Source organism: Octopus sinensis, linkage group LG29, assembly GCF_006345805.1.
Source record: "Octopus sinensis linkage group LG29, ASM634580v1, whole genome shotgun sequence".
In the NCBI taxonomy this organism is placed as follows: Eukaryota; Metazoa; Mollusca; class Cephalopoda; order Octopoda; family Octopodidae; genus Octopus; species Octopus sinensis.
The window spans coordinates 11,870,980-11,887,759 of NC_043025.1; the positions used below are offsets into that span (position 1 = coordinate 11,870,980).

General features: G+C 37.7%; 2 protein-coding genes across 2 annotated transcripts; one reads left to right on the plus strand and one right to left on the minus strand.

The window, feature by feature from the left end:
* The first annotated feature begins 1,018 nt into the window (after positions 1–1,018).
* LOC115226170 (transmembrane protein 91-like) lies at positions 1,019–2,592 on the plus strand. Its single transcript, XM_029797168.2, has one exon. The coding sequence runs from the start codon at positions 1,494–1,496 to the stop codon at positions 1,965–1,967; it is 474 nt and encodes a 157-aa protein (XP_029653028.1). The 5' UTR covers positions 1,019–1,493; the 3' UTR covers positions 1,968–2,592.
* Positions 2,593–10,154: 7,562 nt separating this feature from the next.
* LOC115226241 (ketosamine-3-kinase-like) lies at positions 10,155–16,042 on the minus strand. Its single transcript, XM_036515010.1, has 2 exons — positions 15,792–16,042; positions 10,155–10,467 (listed from the first exon to the last, which is right to left on the minus strand). Exons 1-2 carry the CDS (start codon positions 16,025–16,027, stop codon positions 10,356–10,358), a joined length of 348 nt encoding a protein of 115 aa, XP_036370903.1. The 5' UTR covers positions 16,028–16,042; the 3' UTR covers positions 10,155–10,355.
* Between the last annotated feature and the right edge of the window lie 738 nt (positions 16,043–16,780).

The window sequence follows — 16,780 nt, forward strand, 5'->3', positions numbered from 1 at the left end:
CCATGTGGTCTTCAAAACATACGTCGAGAGTAAAGGAATTTTGTTAACAGCTTCGTTCAAACAACTCATTCTTTCATTTATTTATATATATATATATATATATATATATATATATATATTATGTAGTTCCCGGGTTGAGTCGGGGTTAACCACAGTAATAAGGTACTCAATACATGGCAGAGTAAATTATTTATTTTATAGAAGGAGCTTCTACAGGACTAGAACTGTTTCATTCAAATGAAATTGAATGAAACAGTTCTAGTCCTGTAGAAGCTCCTTCTATAAAATATATATATATATATATATATATGTATGTATAAGGATAAAAAGGGACACACGAGTTGATATATATGAAAAAACAAGTCAAGATAGAAAATGCTAAAATATTTTATAAAGAACATTTCAGTACCGGTTTCGGTCATTTGAGACCTCAAATAATTAAATTTAGAAATTCTAAATTTAATTATTTGATAGTTACAGTTGAAAAGGTCTCAAATGACCGAAACCGGTACTGAAATGTTCTTTATAAAAATATTTTAGCATTTCTTGACTTGTTTTTTCATATATATACTTTATTTAAAAGCAGGAGAAATTCAACAAAGCCTGTTACTCTGAGTTTGTTAACAAAAACTGTCCGATGAACAGCAACGTGAAACTCAGAGTAACAGGTTTTGTTGAATTTCTGCTGCTTTTAAATAAAGTATATTACTCTACCCCTGGTATTTGAGTACTCTTTTTTCCACCTTGTTTCACATTTATGTGTTTACTCCGGTATACACACACACACACACATATATATATATATATATATACACACACCACACACATATATATATATATATATAAAGTGTCTTACTCAAGAACAAAACCGACAGCCCAGTCCGCGAATCGAACTCACTAACCTCGTGACCACTGTAACCACTGAGCCGAGAGAGAGAGCAGGAGAGAACAAGACACACACACACACGTGTGTGAAACCACCTGCTGTTGGTGGCAGTAGCGAACAGTAATCACAGCAGCAGTGACATTAAAAGTTATAAATAGTTCACCTGTGTCTCACCACTCCCGATGCCTGGACACAGATGGATAACAACAATAATAAGAGACCAACCGTGTTTAATATTTGATGTATTCATACGTTTAGAAGTCTCTGGTGATTCACTCTGAACGTATGTATGTAGGATATATTATATTCGCTCATGCATGCGGTCCCCAATACGTATATATCAACGGAAACGGAATGTATTGAAAAGAAGTCAAGGCTTGCATATTAAACATTAATATCTACACACCTACGTATACATAGGTATTTCTACGTAGAAGCACGTATACAGGTGTGTTTAAGGTGTGACGTGAGTACCGTCATGTTGACACAGTACACAAAAGCGGACGTTTGGAGTGAAATACTCTGATATATATATATATATATATATAAAGAATAGGACTAAGTGGGACAGCTTTTCATACCGCAGGTCGAAAGCAAGGGAGCAGTTATGGAGAGAAATCCGCATGATTTCGCATCGGCCCCTGTTATCAGCCACGAAGAAGTACACACAACGGCCCCGACTGTGTCACACACCATCGTTGTAGACCCTTCCGAAAAATACAGGGCCGCCGAGTACAGTAAAAGGGACAACAACGTTAACCTTGACAAAACCGCTGCCCCGGTTGTGGTTCAAGGAAGCAAACAGTCCGAGAAACCGAAGGACTTCGTCAACACCTCTTGTTTTGTAATTCTCGCTTGTAATTTCATATTTGGTCTCCTTGGCAGACATTACGGACTTAAATCGAATTATGCCTGGCAACTCGGCGACATGGATACTGCGAAGAAGCAGTCCAAAAGGGCCTTGATATTCAATGTCGTTGGTATAATATGCGGCCTTTTGACATACACTTTGGCACTTGTACTTTATTTAACGGTTTACCGAACTAAGGCCCCACCTTTGAGACCAGGTACATTTGGCTAAACCGTCTGTTTCTTCATCCTTTGCTCACCTTATGGAAGGGAAGCATATATACACACACACACACCAACCGGATTACGAGGGAGCTCCTACGTGGTTGTCCATCTGCGCGATAATGGTTAAATCTTCCTCAAATAATATACAAATAATAATACAATCGGATTTTAAAAAGATGAGACCGAAGGACATCTTGATGGATGGGATGCGTAGAAACTGGGGCCATGAATGGAATGTCTTTTAATCACAGGCTGGGTTCAGTGTTGTCTTGACCTAAAACAACATCTACCATCCGAATTCGTACTCACACACCTATTTTTATTCAACTATTTCTGGCAGGAATATACAGAGGAAATGTTTAAATTTACCTGGAAAAAGAAAAAGAAACTTGTTCTACGAATTGAACCGAATTCAGGATTTTTAAAAAAGAAAAAGTGGAGGGGAGCATTGTAAATAATTATTTTTCTATAATTTGGTTTATAGCAAAAAAAAAGAAAAGAAAGAAATTGTAATATAATCGATTCAAATTTGTTAAAATTTGGTCTAAATTGTTGGATTGTGTTTTTGACAAAATATCATAGGGTAAGTGATTTTCGTCCTTAAATTATTGCGACAAACTATTCTTTATAAACACACACACACACAGATTGTGCGGTATATGTGGAAGGGGCCAGCCCGCTTTTGGGCACAAGAGTGTCCCAAATGGGCCAATTATGGGACCAGACCTATTATATGCGAGGGAACCACCTGCCAATTAAGGAAAAAACGAAAACTTTGACTCTATCACTTTTGTGTATGTGTGTTTGTATCGTTTACTGTTGAATCTCGAAAAAAAAAAAGTATTCGTTACCATAATTTAATTATTTCATCTTGATCGGGTCACTCTCTTGCAACTCCGTTTCATTTAGGGGTACATTAGGGGTCTTTAGTTGTAACTTGCCTGATTATATATATATATATATATATATATAATATATATATATATAAAGAATAGGACTAAGTGGGACAGCTTTTCATACCGCAGGTCGAAAGCAAGGGAGCAGTTATGGAGAGAAATCCGCATGATTTCGCATCGGCCCCTGTTATCAGCCACGAAGAAGTACACACAACGGCCCCGACTGTGTCACACACCATCGTTGTAGACCCTTCCGAAAAATACAGGGCCGCCGAGTACAGTAAAAGGGACAACAACGTTAACCTTGACAAAACCGCTGCCCCGGTTGTGGTTCAAGGAAGCAAACAGTCCGAGAAACCGAAGGACTTCGTCAACACCTCTTGTTTTGTAATTCTCGCTTGTAATTTCATATTTGGTCTCCTTGGCAGACATTACGGACTTAAATCGAATTATGCCTGGCAACTCGGCGACATGGATACTGCGAAGAAGCAGTCCAAAAGGGCCTTGATATTCAATGTCGTTGGTATAATATGCGGCCTTTTGACATACACTTTGGCACTTGTACTTTATTTAACGGTTTACCGAACTAAGGCCCCACCTTTGAGACCAGGTACATTTGGCTAAACCGTCTTACCGTCTGTTTCTTCATCCTTTGCTCACCTTATGGAAGGGAAGCATATATACACACACACACACCAACCGGATTACGAGGGAGCTCCTACGTGGTTGTCCATCTGCGCGATAATGGTTAAATCTTCCTCAAATAATATACAAATAATAATACAATCGGATTTTAAAAAGATGAGACCGAAGGACATCTTGATGGATGGGATGCGTAGAAACTGGGGCCATGAATGGAATGTCTTTTAATCACAGGCTGGGTTCAGTGTTTGTCTTGACCTAAAACAACATCTACCATCCGAATTCGTACTCACACACCTATTTTTATTCAACTATTTCTGGCAGGAATATACAGAGGAAATGTTTAAATTTACCTGGAAAAAGAAAAAGAAACTTGTTCTACGAATTGAACCGAATTCAGGATTTTTAAAAAAGAAAAAGTGGAGGGGAGCATTGTAAATAATTATTTTCTATAATTTGGTTTATAGCAAAAAAAAAAAGAAAAGAAAGAAATTGTAATATAATCGATTCAAATTTGTTAAAATTTGGTCTAAATTGTTGGATTGTGTTTTTGACAAAATATCATAGGGTAAGTGATTTTCGTCCTTAAATTATTGCGACAAACTATTCTTTATAAACACACACACACACAGATTGTGCGGTATGTGTGGAAGGGGCCAGCCCGCTTTTGGGCACAAGAGTGTCCCAAATGGGCCAATTATGGGACCAGACCTATTATATGCGAGGGAACCACCTGCCAATTAAGGAAAAAACGAAAACTTTGACTCTATCACTTTTGTGTATGTGTGTTTGTAATCGTTTACTGTTGAATCTCGAAAAAAAAAAAGTATTCGTTACCATAATTTAATTATTCATCTTGATCGGGTCACTCTCTTGCAACTCCGTTTCATTTAGGGGTACATTAGGGGTCTTTAGTTGTAACTTGCCTGATTATATATATATATATATATATATATATATATATATATTATACTTTATAATTAGGGTTCAGCAAAGATTTGCTTTACCACATAGTTAAGGATACTTAAATATTACTTTAGTTTACCGTGAAATGGTCCTTTTAACATGCTGAATTCTACTTGGTGAAACTATTGATTAATTAATTAATTAATTTTACCTTTTGTTATTATATATATATATATATATATTTATATATAATAAATAAATATAAGGGTAGCAAAAAAATTCTCCGCTACCAGCGGTCTAGTGAGAAAGAAAGGATAGTCAAAGACTACATAATATACATTCAACAATATAAGGAATGGCCCTGATAGGCCATTCGACTCACTAGAATGAATTACAACTATTTAGCGGTTTGAGTTTGGCTGCTCTTTCTAGTGAGTCGAATGGCCTATTAGGGCCATTCCTTATATTGTTGAATATATATATTGTTATATTTCGGAATTGTCATATTGCCAGTTTAGCCAATATTTAAACGTGTATATATATATATTATCAATAATAATAAAGGGTAAAATTAATTACTTAATTAATTAGTAATTAATAATTCCACCAAGTAGTATCCGGCTTGTTAAAAGGACCATTTCTCAGTAATACTTAAACAATATTTTTTAAAATAATTACGAGTATAATTATAATTAGGATTCAGCAAAAAAAAAAGAAAAATTGCTTAACCACATACCGAACTTTAGAAATAGCAGCCAAAAAAACTTAGCTATTTCTTCTACTATAAGAAGCAACCCCCAGAGTTTATAATTGTTGATTTCTAAAGTTCGGTATGTGGTATATCCCATACCGTCTTCATCTTGCCTGGGCTTACATCATTTTAAAAGGGACCCTGCCTTCTTGCTTTTATTACAATTGAAGTGGAGCCTTACATTCCACATTTTGCCAACGTCCCTTATTGTCATTTGAAACGGGGGTCCCCCGCATTCCACACTTTACCTTGTCTAATTAATTACAAGCTTTGCATGGTCCTGGGTGTAGGCCACGCCACGACCCGTGGCAAAATTTGAAACTCCTTCCTGAAGGACTTCCCCCGAAAATCTCTGTATGAGCAATATAAAATGTGGGCGATCCTTCGGTATTGGTACCGTAAGTGGCTTTTGTTTACATTTCTGAAGATAACAGAAACCCTTTTCCCCCAACCCCTCCCCATATATCTTTATATATAAAAGAGAAGTTGTGTGTCTATCTCCTACGATCTAGATTCCTAACTACTCCCACATTTTGCGGTGCAGTCTAACCAAAAGCAGGTATCTTATAGTCGTGATTCATATCGAGCCCTTCTGGGTATTAGCGCGCGTCTACAATGAATCTACGATTTTAAAAATAATTTACCATCATTTTTTTCCATTTTAATGCATTTTTTCGCTATTATGTAAGGGAAGTAACTCTCTAAAAATGTCTACGATGAATTAACGATTTAAAAAAAAATTTACCATTTTTTTCCCATTTTTAATGCATTTTTTTGCTATTTTTTGGCTATAACTCTCTAAAAATGCTTACATAGTTATTTCCCTTACAAACCCGAGCAACGCCGGGCGATACTGCTAGTATATATATATAAAAAAAAAACACTTCCTTGAAATGTATCCGGTACCTATACCGAAGTGACGCCTGGCAGGGGTATTGCTAGGGTTACTCTTTACGTAATCCAACAGATGTTATAAAAACTATGAATTTGTAAAAATTAAAGATCCTTTATTTTTTTCCACACTCGTGTGACCCCTCCTGACCTTCAAAAATTTGTAGTTCACCCCTGATATTAAAAAGGTTCCTATCCATTCTCCATGCAAGTGGTTCGACGTGCTAGAAACGAAGCCAAATCCCTTATATCACACCCTGTTGTCTTAAACCTTTGCCCATCCAAAGTATTTTTATAAGTTTACCCATACTTTTTTTCAGACTTTTAGCTTGACCTTGCTTCATACTTTCTGAGAAGTACTAACGCTTAACTTTCAGTAGTCCTACGTTACTTTGGTAATTGAAAAAGTAACGGGGATCCATTCGGTTTGAACGGCAGATTTTTAAAATAATTTCCACGTAACTAAACACTTTTAAACTTCGTATACTGGTAGAATGTGTTTATAAAACATCTTTTTCTCTTGGCTTTATTGAGAAAATTCTATAGTTTGTAAGATATTTGTTGTTGTTTTTCTTCAATTTCTGCAATTTCAACCAATCAATGACGTCTATTGAGGTAAAGTACATTCTTGCCATATGAATATGTCCCTCGTTTGGATCTTTTCGGTTTGAACGGCAGTTTTTAACATAATTTCTAGGTGATTAAAAAATGTTAAAATTCGTATCCTGGTAGAATGTGTTTATAAAACATCTTTTTTCTCTTGGCTTTATTGAGAAAATTCTATAGTTTGTAAGATATTAGTTCTTTAATTTCATGCATTTCAGCATACCTCCCTTGTACATGCGCATGCACACATACTCAGAGTTGAAACGCTGTTTGATTTTTCTTTTCAGCATTGAATGTTCACCCTCCCACTTCCATCCACGCACGCACACACACACAAACATTCACATACTTCCCTTTTACATACACACACATATACTCATGCAAAGTGAGTGGCTGTGTGGTAAGTAGCTTGCTTACCAACCACATGGTTCCGGGTTCAGTCCCACTGCTTGGCATCTTGGGCAAGTGTCTTCTGCTATAGCCCCTGGCCGACAAAGCCTTGTGAGTGGATTTGGTAGACGGAAACTGAAAGAAGCCCATCGTATATGATATATATATATATATATATATATATATATATATATATATATATATATACATATATACATATATATATGTCTGGTCTGTGTTTGTCCCCCTAGCATTGCTTGATAACCGATGCTGGTGTGCTTACGTCCCCGTCACTTAGCGGTTCGGCAAAAGAGACCGATAGAATAAGTACTAGGCTTGCAAAGAATAAGTCCCGGGGTCCTGTAAATGTTTTCCTGCGACATTTTTTCTTATGCCCTTTTTTTTTTTTTTTTTTACATTTTTTTTCTCTCTCTCCTGAATTCCTTAAACCTGATCAGATATCTCCGATAACAGACACATCTCAGGTCCCACTCTGTTTTGAGAATAGAAACCCGTCCTCTTTAAAGAATTCACATGTAAATTAAAGCCAGTTTTTCTTTTCTTTTTCTTTTTTTTTTCTGTGGAGCCCCGAAGGTTTGACAATGTTCATATATACTATTGGGTTGTCTGGAAAGTTTGTGCCGATTTATAGTAGCTTAGCTTTTGACTTACCCTCCCAGGCACCTCAATTCTGGGAAGAGGGTATTTTCAAGTTCTTTCCACATATTCAGGTCTCTGCAGAATGGTAAAAATTTCAATTCCTTGGATGATGTAAAAAGATACCTTGATGAATTCTTTGCCATGAAACCACCTCAGTTCTGGGAAGAGGGTATTTTCAAATTAAAGGAAAGATGGAGACGCATTGTGCAACAAAATGGTTCATATTTGGTTGATTAAAAATGTGTGACCCCCAAAGTCCATCCTCTCCTCACTGTGGTGGGGACGCTAGCAACGGGTAGTGTCAGAGCTATGCCACCCAAAGCAGATTGGTCTGACACTGAGAGGTATTACGGCCACAACCTGGCAGACGGGGCTCTGGTGAAAATCCTCGAAGTGTCTGTTTCGGCAACCGGCGGCTCCTCGGTCGTTCTGCCCCTGCGTCTGCGGACACTCTGCGGCAAACAGGATGTCTCTACATACGGGATTGTTCGGGACCGCTAAAGGGTTAAAAATGCAATGACAAGTCTTTATTGACCTTTTTCTTTCCTTTAAGAATCGGCAAGAGCTTTCCGGACGACCCCATAAAACTGACATTGCTTTCAGTGCCTTATCTCACTCAAATATTTCAGAAAACACACCTGCCTCAGACTTCTGCCTTGCTTTTATACTCTGGATATTTTAAATTAAAGATCTTTTTTCCTTTTATTTGTATCCACAAGAAGGGTGTTAACTGTTCATTAACCAAAGCTATTTATTTAACTTAAAACTTTTCCAAAATATATATTTATATTTTTTTATAAATTGGAAGAGAATTGGTCACCAGGAGGATTATAAATGTTTTTTTTTTTTTTTTTTTTTTTTTTATATCACGATGAAAATAGTTAAACATTGCAGGAAAGATTCCACATTCCATAATGCAAAATAAAGATTTTTTTAAAAAAACACTTCAGAAGTTTTCACTGTATTTTTTCTCGTTAATTAATATTGACTTGTATCCATGATCTTATAATCATAGTTTCATTTCCAGGAATGGGCGGTGCCACCAGCACGGAAGCCAATCAAGGCGGCGCTGGCATCGGCCACGTACGGATGGTGCTTTTTACGTGCCACCAACACAGGTATCACAACTACAATTTCCATTTGATTTTTTGCTCCTCAAGCACAGCAGGTTGCCCTACGATCCAAGGTAAGTACAGCAGGCCCTCCTGCGATCCAAGGCACTTTGGAAGGGCTGGGTCTTCTATGTGAACCTACCTGAAAATTTCCCATTTCTATGAATTAAACTAAATGTATTAATAGGATTTTAGAAAAAAAAATCTCTCATCAAAATTACATGTTAATTGGTATGCCAACCGCAAGCATAATAACAACGGCGCAGGAGTGGCTGTCTGGTAAGTAGCTTGCTAACCAACCACATGGTTCCGGGTTCAGTCCCACTGTGTGGCATCTTGGGCAAGTGTCTTCTGCTATAGCCCCAGGCCGACCAATGCCTTGTGAGTGGATTTGGTAGACAGAAACTGAAAGAAGCCTGTCGTATATATGTATATATATATGTTTGTGTGTCTGTGTTTGTCCCTCTAGCATTGCTTGACAACCGATGCTGGTGTGTTTACGTCCCCGTCACTTAGCGGTTCGGTAAAAGAGACCAATAGAATAAGTACTGGGCTTACAAAAGTATAAGTCCCGGGGTCGATTTGCTCGACTAAAGGCGGTGCTCCAGCATGGAGGCAGTCAAATAACTGAAACAAGTAAAAGAGTAAAAAAGAGAGAGAGAGTATGCCAATCGCAAGCATAATAACAACGGCGCAGGAGTGGCTGTGTGGTAAGTAGCTTGCTAACCAACCACATGGTTCCGGGTTCAGTCCCACTGCATGGCACCTTGGGCAAGTGTCTTCTACTATAGCCTCGGGACCGACCAAAGCCTTGTGAGTGGATTTGGTAGATGGAAACTGAAAGAAGCCTGTCGTATATATGTGTGTATATATATATATATATATATATGTGTGTATGTTTGTGGTTGTCCCCCTAGCGTTGCTTGACAACCGATGCTGGTGTGTTTATGTCCCCGTTACTTAGCAGTTCGGCAAAAAAAAAAACCGATAGAATAAGTACTGGGCTTACAAAAGAATAAGTCCCAGGGTCGATTTGCTCGACTAAAAGGGCGGTGCTCCAGCATGGCCGCAGTCAAATGACTGAAACGAGTAAAAGAGTATATATATATATGTGTGTGTGTGTCTGTGTTTGTCCCTCTAGCATTGCTTGACAACCGATGCTGGTGTGTTTATGAACCCGTTACTTAGCAGTTCGGTAAAAGAGACCAATAGAATAATTACTGGGCTTAAAAAAGAATAAGTCCCGGGGTCGTTTTGCTCGACTAAAAAAAGGCAGTGCTCCAGCATGGCCGCAGTCAAATGACTGAAACAAGTAAAAGAGAAATAAGAGAGTAAAGAGGTTGTTTTACCAAATTCTTTATTATTTTCAAAATTAGTTACAACAAAGGCAGCGCATTTTAACAGAAATATGGTAAACACAGTTCTTGGCTCGGATTAAGCAACACCACCACCAACAACAACAACATCATATTGTTCTTTTAAAAGAGACGCGTGTGAGGAGTTGAGAGTTCCTGCTGAATGTGAAAATAACCCAGTAAGTATTATTCCGGAACCTTTCGAATATATTTGGAGCAGAATCTATGCTGGAAGATCTTTATCAGTCCCTTTAGGGTTGACATACTGGAGTCTTGGTACCCGCCACCAAAATGATTCCTGCAAAAGAAAAAAAATTGTTTTTACTAAATGATAACTTCATCTTCACCATCATCATCATCATTTAACCCTTTAGCATTTAAACTGACCATATCCGGCCAAAAGTATTCGGCCTGTTCCATGTTCAAACTGGCCAGATCTGGTCTCTCACGCCAACCCTACAATATCGTTTTTAAAAACTAATAAGAATTGTTCCTTGTCTGTTGTTGGTGAAGACACAAAATTTACCATTTATGATAATGAGGATGTTAATGAATTTGTATCCTTCTGTTACTTAATCAGTTTTTTTGTATCAATTGACTGACTTGACATTACATTTGACAGTAGCCATCCCCCCTTCAAATACTGCCCCTCCTCTTTAATCAAGGAGCGGGCCTTTTGCTTATGGTTTTCCAGTCTTGTGAGGTACTTGGTAGCCTTCCTAATGCTGGTGGCATGAAGAAAACAGCACCCAGCGCATTCTGCAAATTGGTCGGCATTGGAAGGGCACCCAGCTATTGAAACCAGGCCAAAGCTGACATTGGCACCCATCACAGCCCTGCTACTTGCCAGATCATGTCAAATCATCCAACACGGACAGCAGATGATCGATTGATGATGAGGATCAGGATGATATAAAGTTGTGACATATAACCATTATTTACATCATAAGAGATATTAATAAACCATGTATTAGTTAGCAAACTCCTGTGTAGACGAGTAAGGAATGAAGGGAGAACCTGTTGTTAGCTAAGAAGACTGAGACAAAACGGTCATATTGACTGGTGGCAACGGTTTCAATAATATAGCTGTTGTAGTCAGGCTTGAATTCACGACTACATAGTTCGGTGGTTCCAGGGGCATGTGCAGCCTGCCAGGTATCTTTCTGGCAGCCCCTGATGGTCTTTCCTCTATAAATATAATAGATTTTTCTTTCATTAACTTGTGTTTTACTATTTTGGTACAGATCCTACCAAAAAATCCAGGTTTTGGCACCTTGCTGTACTCAAGAAGACTATTGCTTCACAGCAGAAGTGTTAAGATCGGTCCACCAAGTGGTGTAAAGCACCTGTGGCCATGCCATGTAAGAACACCCAGCACACTGTAATGTGGTTGGTGTTAGGAAGGGCATCCAGCCGTTGAAACCATGCCTAATCCGACAGGAGTCTGGTACAGTTTCAGAATGGAGTCATGTGTTACAGTTCTGTATTTGAGAGATGAGGAATTATGTACATTATTTACATTTGACAGATGTTTGTTCTCATCTTGTTTGTTGTTAACACAACGTTTCGGCTGATGTGCCCTCCAGCCTTCATCAGTTGTCTTGGGGAAATTTCGAATGTTCTCATTCCTGGGGTATTTTTCGATATTATTATTGTTATTGTTCAGGTCACTGCCTGAATCGAACTCGGAATCTTGGGGTTAGTAGCCCATGCTCTTAACCACTACGCCATATGCTGGAGTTCAATTCCAGGCACTGACCTGAATATAATAATATCAAAAAATACCTTAGGAATGAAAACCCAGGTTCCAAATTTCCCCAAGACCCCTGGTGGGGGCTGGAGGGTGTATCAGCTGAAGCGTTGTGTTAATAGCAGACAAGATGAAGATAAAGCACCGTCCGTTCGTGGCCGTTTGCCAGTTCTGTCTGGCCCCGTGTCGGTGGCACGTAAAAGCACCATCCGTTCGTGTCTGTTGCCAGCCTCGGCTGGCCCCTGTGTCGGTGGCACGTAAAAGCACCATCCGTTTGTGTTCGTTGCCAGCTCTGTCTGGCACCTGCGCAGGTGGCACGTAAAAAAACACCCACTACACTCGCGGAGTGGTTGGCGTTAGGAAGGGCATCCAGCCGTAGAAACACTGCCAGCTCTGACTGGGCCTGACGAAGCCTTCCAGCTTCACGGACCCCAGCTGACCCGTCCAACCCATGCTAGCATGGAAAGCAGACGCTAAATGATGATGATGATGATGATGAAAAATTAACAGCTACCTCATCCAAAATCTCATAGCTACAAGATTAATGAATGATTAGTTCAAGGCAATGTGGATAAAAAGGGATTAATTTTGGCAGAATAATGCGAACACTAAAGGGTTAACAAACATATTCCATATTGGCATGGGTTGGATGTTTTAAGCCTTTTGATACCAATGTGCCCCAAGTTCTGTAACATAAACTTACTATTTTAACCCTTTCATGACCAACCCGGCTGAAACCGGCTCTGGCTCTGAGTACAAAACATCTTGGACTGTCAGTTAACCTTTTCGTTACCACCTCTGGCTCTGTAGTACAAATGTTTTGTTTTCATAAGTTCTGAATTAAAATCTTCCACCAAACCTTAGTCACAATTTATGTTCCTAACACTAGCTGAATGATAATTAAGTTATTTTACTAAATTCTTTGTTATATTTAAAATTAATTGAAAGAAACACAGAGCATCTCAACAGAAATATGGTAACAAAAGGGTTTAAGATATATAATAGAGAAACATTCTTAACCCTTTTGATACCAACCTGGGTTAAACCACCTCTGGCTCTGAGTACAAATGTCTTGTTTTCATAAGTTCTGAATTAAAATCTTCCACCAAACCTTAGTCACAATTTATGTTCCTAACACTAGCTGAATGATAATTAAGTTATTTTACTAAATTCTTTGTTATATTTAAAATTAATTGAAAGAAACACAGAGCATCTCAACAGAAATATGGTAACAAAAGGGTTAAGATATATAATAGAGAAACAATTCTTAACCCTTTTGATACCAACCTGGTTGAAACCACCTCTGGCTCTGAGTACAAATGTCTTGTTTTCATAAGTTCTGAATTAAAATCTTCCACCAAACCTTAGTCACAATTTATGTTCCTAACACTAGCTGAATGATAACTAAGTTATTTTGCTAAATTCTTTGTTATATTTAAATTAATTGAAAGAAACACGAGCATCTCAACAGAAATATGGTGGTAACAAAAGGGTTAAATGATAATAGAGAAACAATTCTTAACCCTTTTGATACCAACTGGCTGAAACCTCTTCTGGCTCTGAGTACAAATGTTTTGTTTTCATAAGTTATGAATTAAAATCTTCCACCAAACCTTAGTCCAATTTATGTTCCTAACACTAGCTGAATGATAACTAAGTTATTTTGCTAATTCTTTGTTATATTTAAAGTAATGAAAGAATCACAGAGCATCTCACAGAAATATGGTAACAAAAGGGTTAAAATATATAATAGAGAAACAATTCTTAACCCTTTTGATACCACCTGGCTGAAACCACCTCTGGCTCTGTACTACAATGTCTTGTTTCATAAGTTCTGAATTAAAATTTCCCCCAAACCCTTAGTCACAATTTAGTTCCTAACACTAGCTGAATGATAACTAAGTTATTTTACTAAATTCTTTGTTATATTTTAAAATTAATTGAAAGAAACACAGAGCATCTCACAGAAATATGGTAACAAAAGGGTTAAATATATAATAGAGAAACAATTCTTAACCCTTTTGATACCAACCTGGCTGAAACCACCTCTGGCTCTGTACTACAAATGTCTTGTTTTCATAAGTTCTAAATTAAAATCTCCACCAAACCTTAGTCACAATTTATGTTCCTAACACTAGCTGAATGATAACTAAGTTATTTTACTAAATTCTTTGTTATATATAAAATTAATTGAAAGAAACACAGAGCATCTCAACAGAAATATGGTAACAAAAGGGTTAAAATATATAATAGAGAAACAATTCTTAACCCTTTTGATACCAACCTGGCTGAAACCTCTTCTGGCTCTGAGTACAAATGTTTTGTTTTCATAAGTTATGAATTAAAATCTTCCACCAAACCTTAGTCACAATTTATGTTCCTAACACTAGCTGAATGATAACTAAGTTATTTTGCTAAATTCTTTGTTATATTTAAAATTAATTGAAAGAAACACAGAGCATCTCAACAGAAATATGGTAACAAAAGGGTTAAGATATATAATAGAATCAATTCTTAACCCTTTTGATACCAACCTGGCTGAAACCTCTTCTGGCTCTGTAGTATAAATGTCTTGTTTTCATAAGTTTTGAATTAAAATCTTCCACCAAACCTTAGTCACAATTTATGTTCCTAACACTAGCTGAATGATAACTAAGTTATTTTACTAATTCTTTGTTATATTTAAATTAATTGAAAGAAACACCAGAGCATCTCAACAAATATGGTAACAAAAGGGTTAAAATATATAATAGAGAAACAATTCTTAACCCTTTTGATACCAACCTGGTTGAAACCACCTCTGGCTCTGAGTACAAATGTTTTGTTTTCATAAGTTATGAATTAAAATCTTCCAAACCTTAGTCACAATTTATGTTCCTAACACTAGCTTAATGATAACTATTATAATCCCTTACAGAACCTTTTCTCCAAATTTTAAACCCCGAAAATTAGGGTTTTCCTTATACACGAGGGTTCCTTATACACGTTAAAATACAGTCACCGTGACCGACCAGGATATCGGATGTTGCCACACATCGCCGGTCATTTAGCCTTCAAATGACGCCACCCCGCCAACTAAGCGAGCAGGCCAACAGAAGAAAGAGTGAAAGAAAGTTGTGGTGAAAGAGTACAGCAGGGATCGCCACCATCCCCTGCTGGAGCCTCGTGAGGCTTTAGGTGTTTTTTTGCTCAATAAACACTCACAATGCCTGGTCTGGGAATCGAAAACCGCGATCCTACGACCGCGAGTCCGCTGCCCTAACCACTGGGCCATTGCGCCTCCACTAAAATACAGTAATAATGATAAACAATCCCGTATGTAGAGACATCCTATTTGCCGCAGATTGTCCGCAGACGCAGGGGCAGAACGACCGAGGGGCCGCCAGTTGCCGAAACAGACACTCCGAGGATTTTCACCAGTATACTCTTTACTCTTTTACTTGTTTCAGTCATTTGACTGCAGCCATGCTGGAGCACCGCCTTTAATCAAGCAACTCGACCCCGGGACTTATTCTTTTGTAAGCCCAGTACTTATTCTAACGGTCTCTTTTGCCGAACCGCTAAGTGACGGGGACATAAACACACCGGCATCGGTTGTCAAGCAATGCTAGGGGTACAAACACAGACGCACAAACACACGCATATATATATATATATAGACATATATACGACGGGCTTCTTTCAGTTTCCGTCTACCAAATCTACTCACAAGGCTTTGGTCGGCCCGAGGCTATTGGTAGAAGACACTTGCCCAAGGTGCCACGCAGTGGGACTGTACCCGAACAATGTGGTAAAGAAGACTAGAAGCTACTTACCACACAGCCACTCCTGCGCCTATAAGTATAAGTATAAAACCAGAAGGTAATACTCACCAATGATTGATATAGTGAAATAATTGGTAAAGCCTTTCACGGAGCTTAAATTTGGAAGACCTGGGAATTATTTCATGATAACTGTCAAAGAAGGACCTTGGGAATCCGCCAAACATCTTTGAGATGGAGAATTCAAATTCTGAGTGTCCGTAGAATGAAGCTGGATCGAATATAACTGAAACGGACAGAGAAGAGGCTGTTAGGTGAGTCAAGGTTTCAAGCCCATCTATCTGCATTTATCACACGTGTGTGTGCTTTTTACTTGTTTCAGTCGTTGGACTGCGGCCGTGCTGTAGCACCGCCTTTTAGTCGAGCAAATTGACCCCCGGGACTTGTTCTTTGTGAGCCTAGTACTTATTTGTATCGGTCTCTTTTTGCCGAACCACTAAGTTACGGGGACGTAAACACACCAGCATCGGTTGTCGAGCGATGTTGGGGGGACAAACACAGACACACAAACACACACACATATATATATGTATATATGTATGTATAGATATATATATATGTATATATGTATGTATAATATATATATATATATGTATGTATAATAGGTGTATATATATATATGTGTGTGTATGTATGTATATGTGTATGTATGTATGTATATATATATGTATGTATGTATATGTGTATGTATGTATGTATATATATATATGTATTGTATGTATATGTGTATGTATGTATGTATATATATATATGTATGCATGTCTATATGTAAGTATATATGTATGTATGTTCATCATCATCAACTTCGTTTAGCATCGCTTTCCATGCCAGCATGGGTTATATATATGTATGTATATTATAAGTATATATATATGTATGTGTATATATAAGTATATATATATGTTATGGTGTGTGTATATTATGTATGTGTATATATATATATATGTATGTGTGTATATATATATATTATATATATATGTATGTGTGTATATATATATATATGTATGTGTGTATATATATATATATATATATGTATGTGT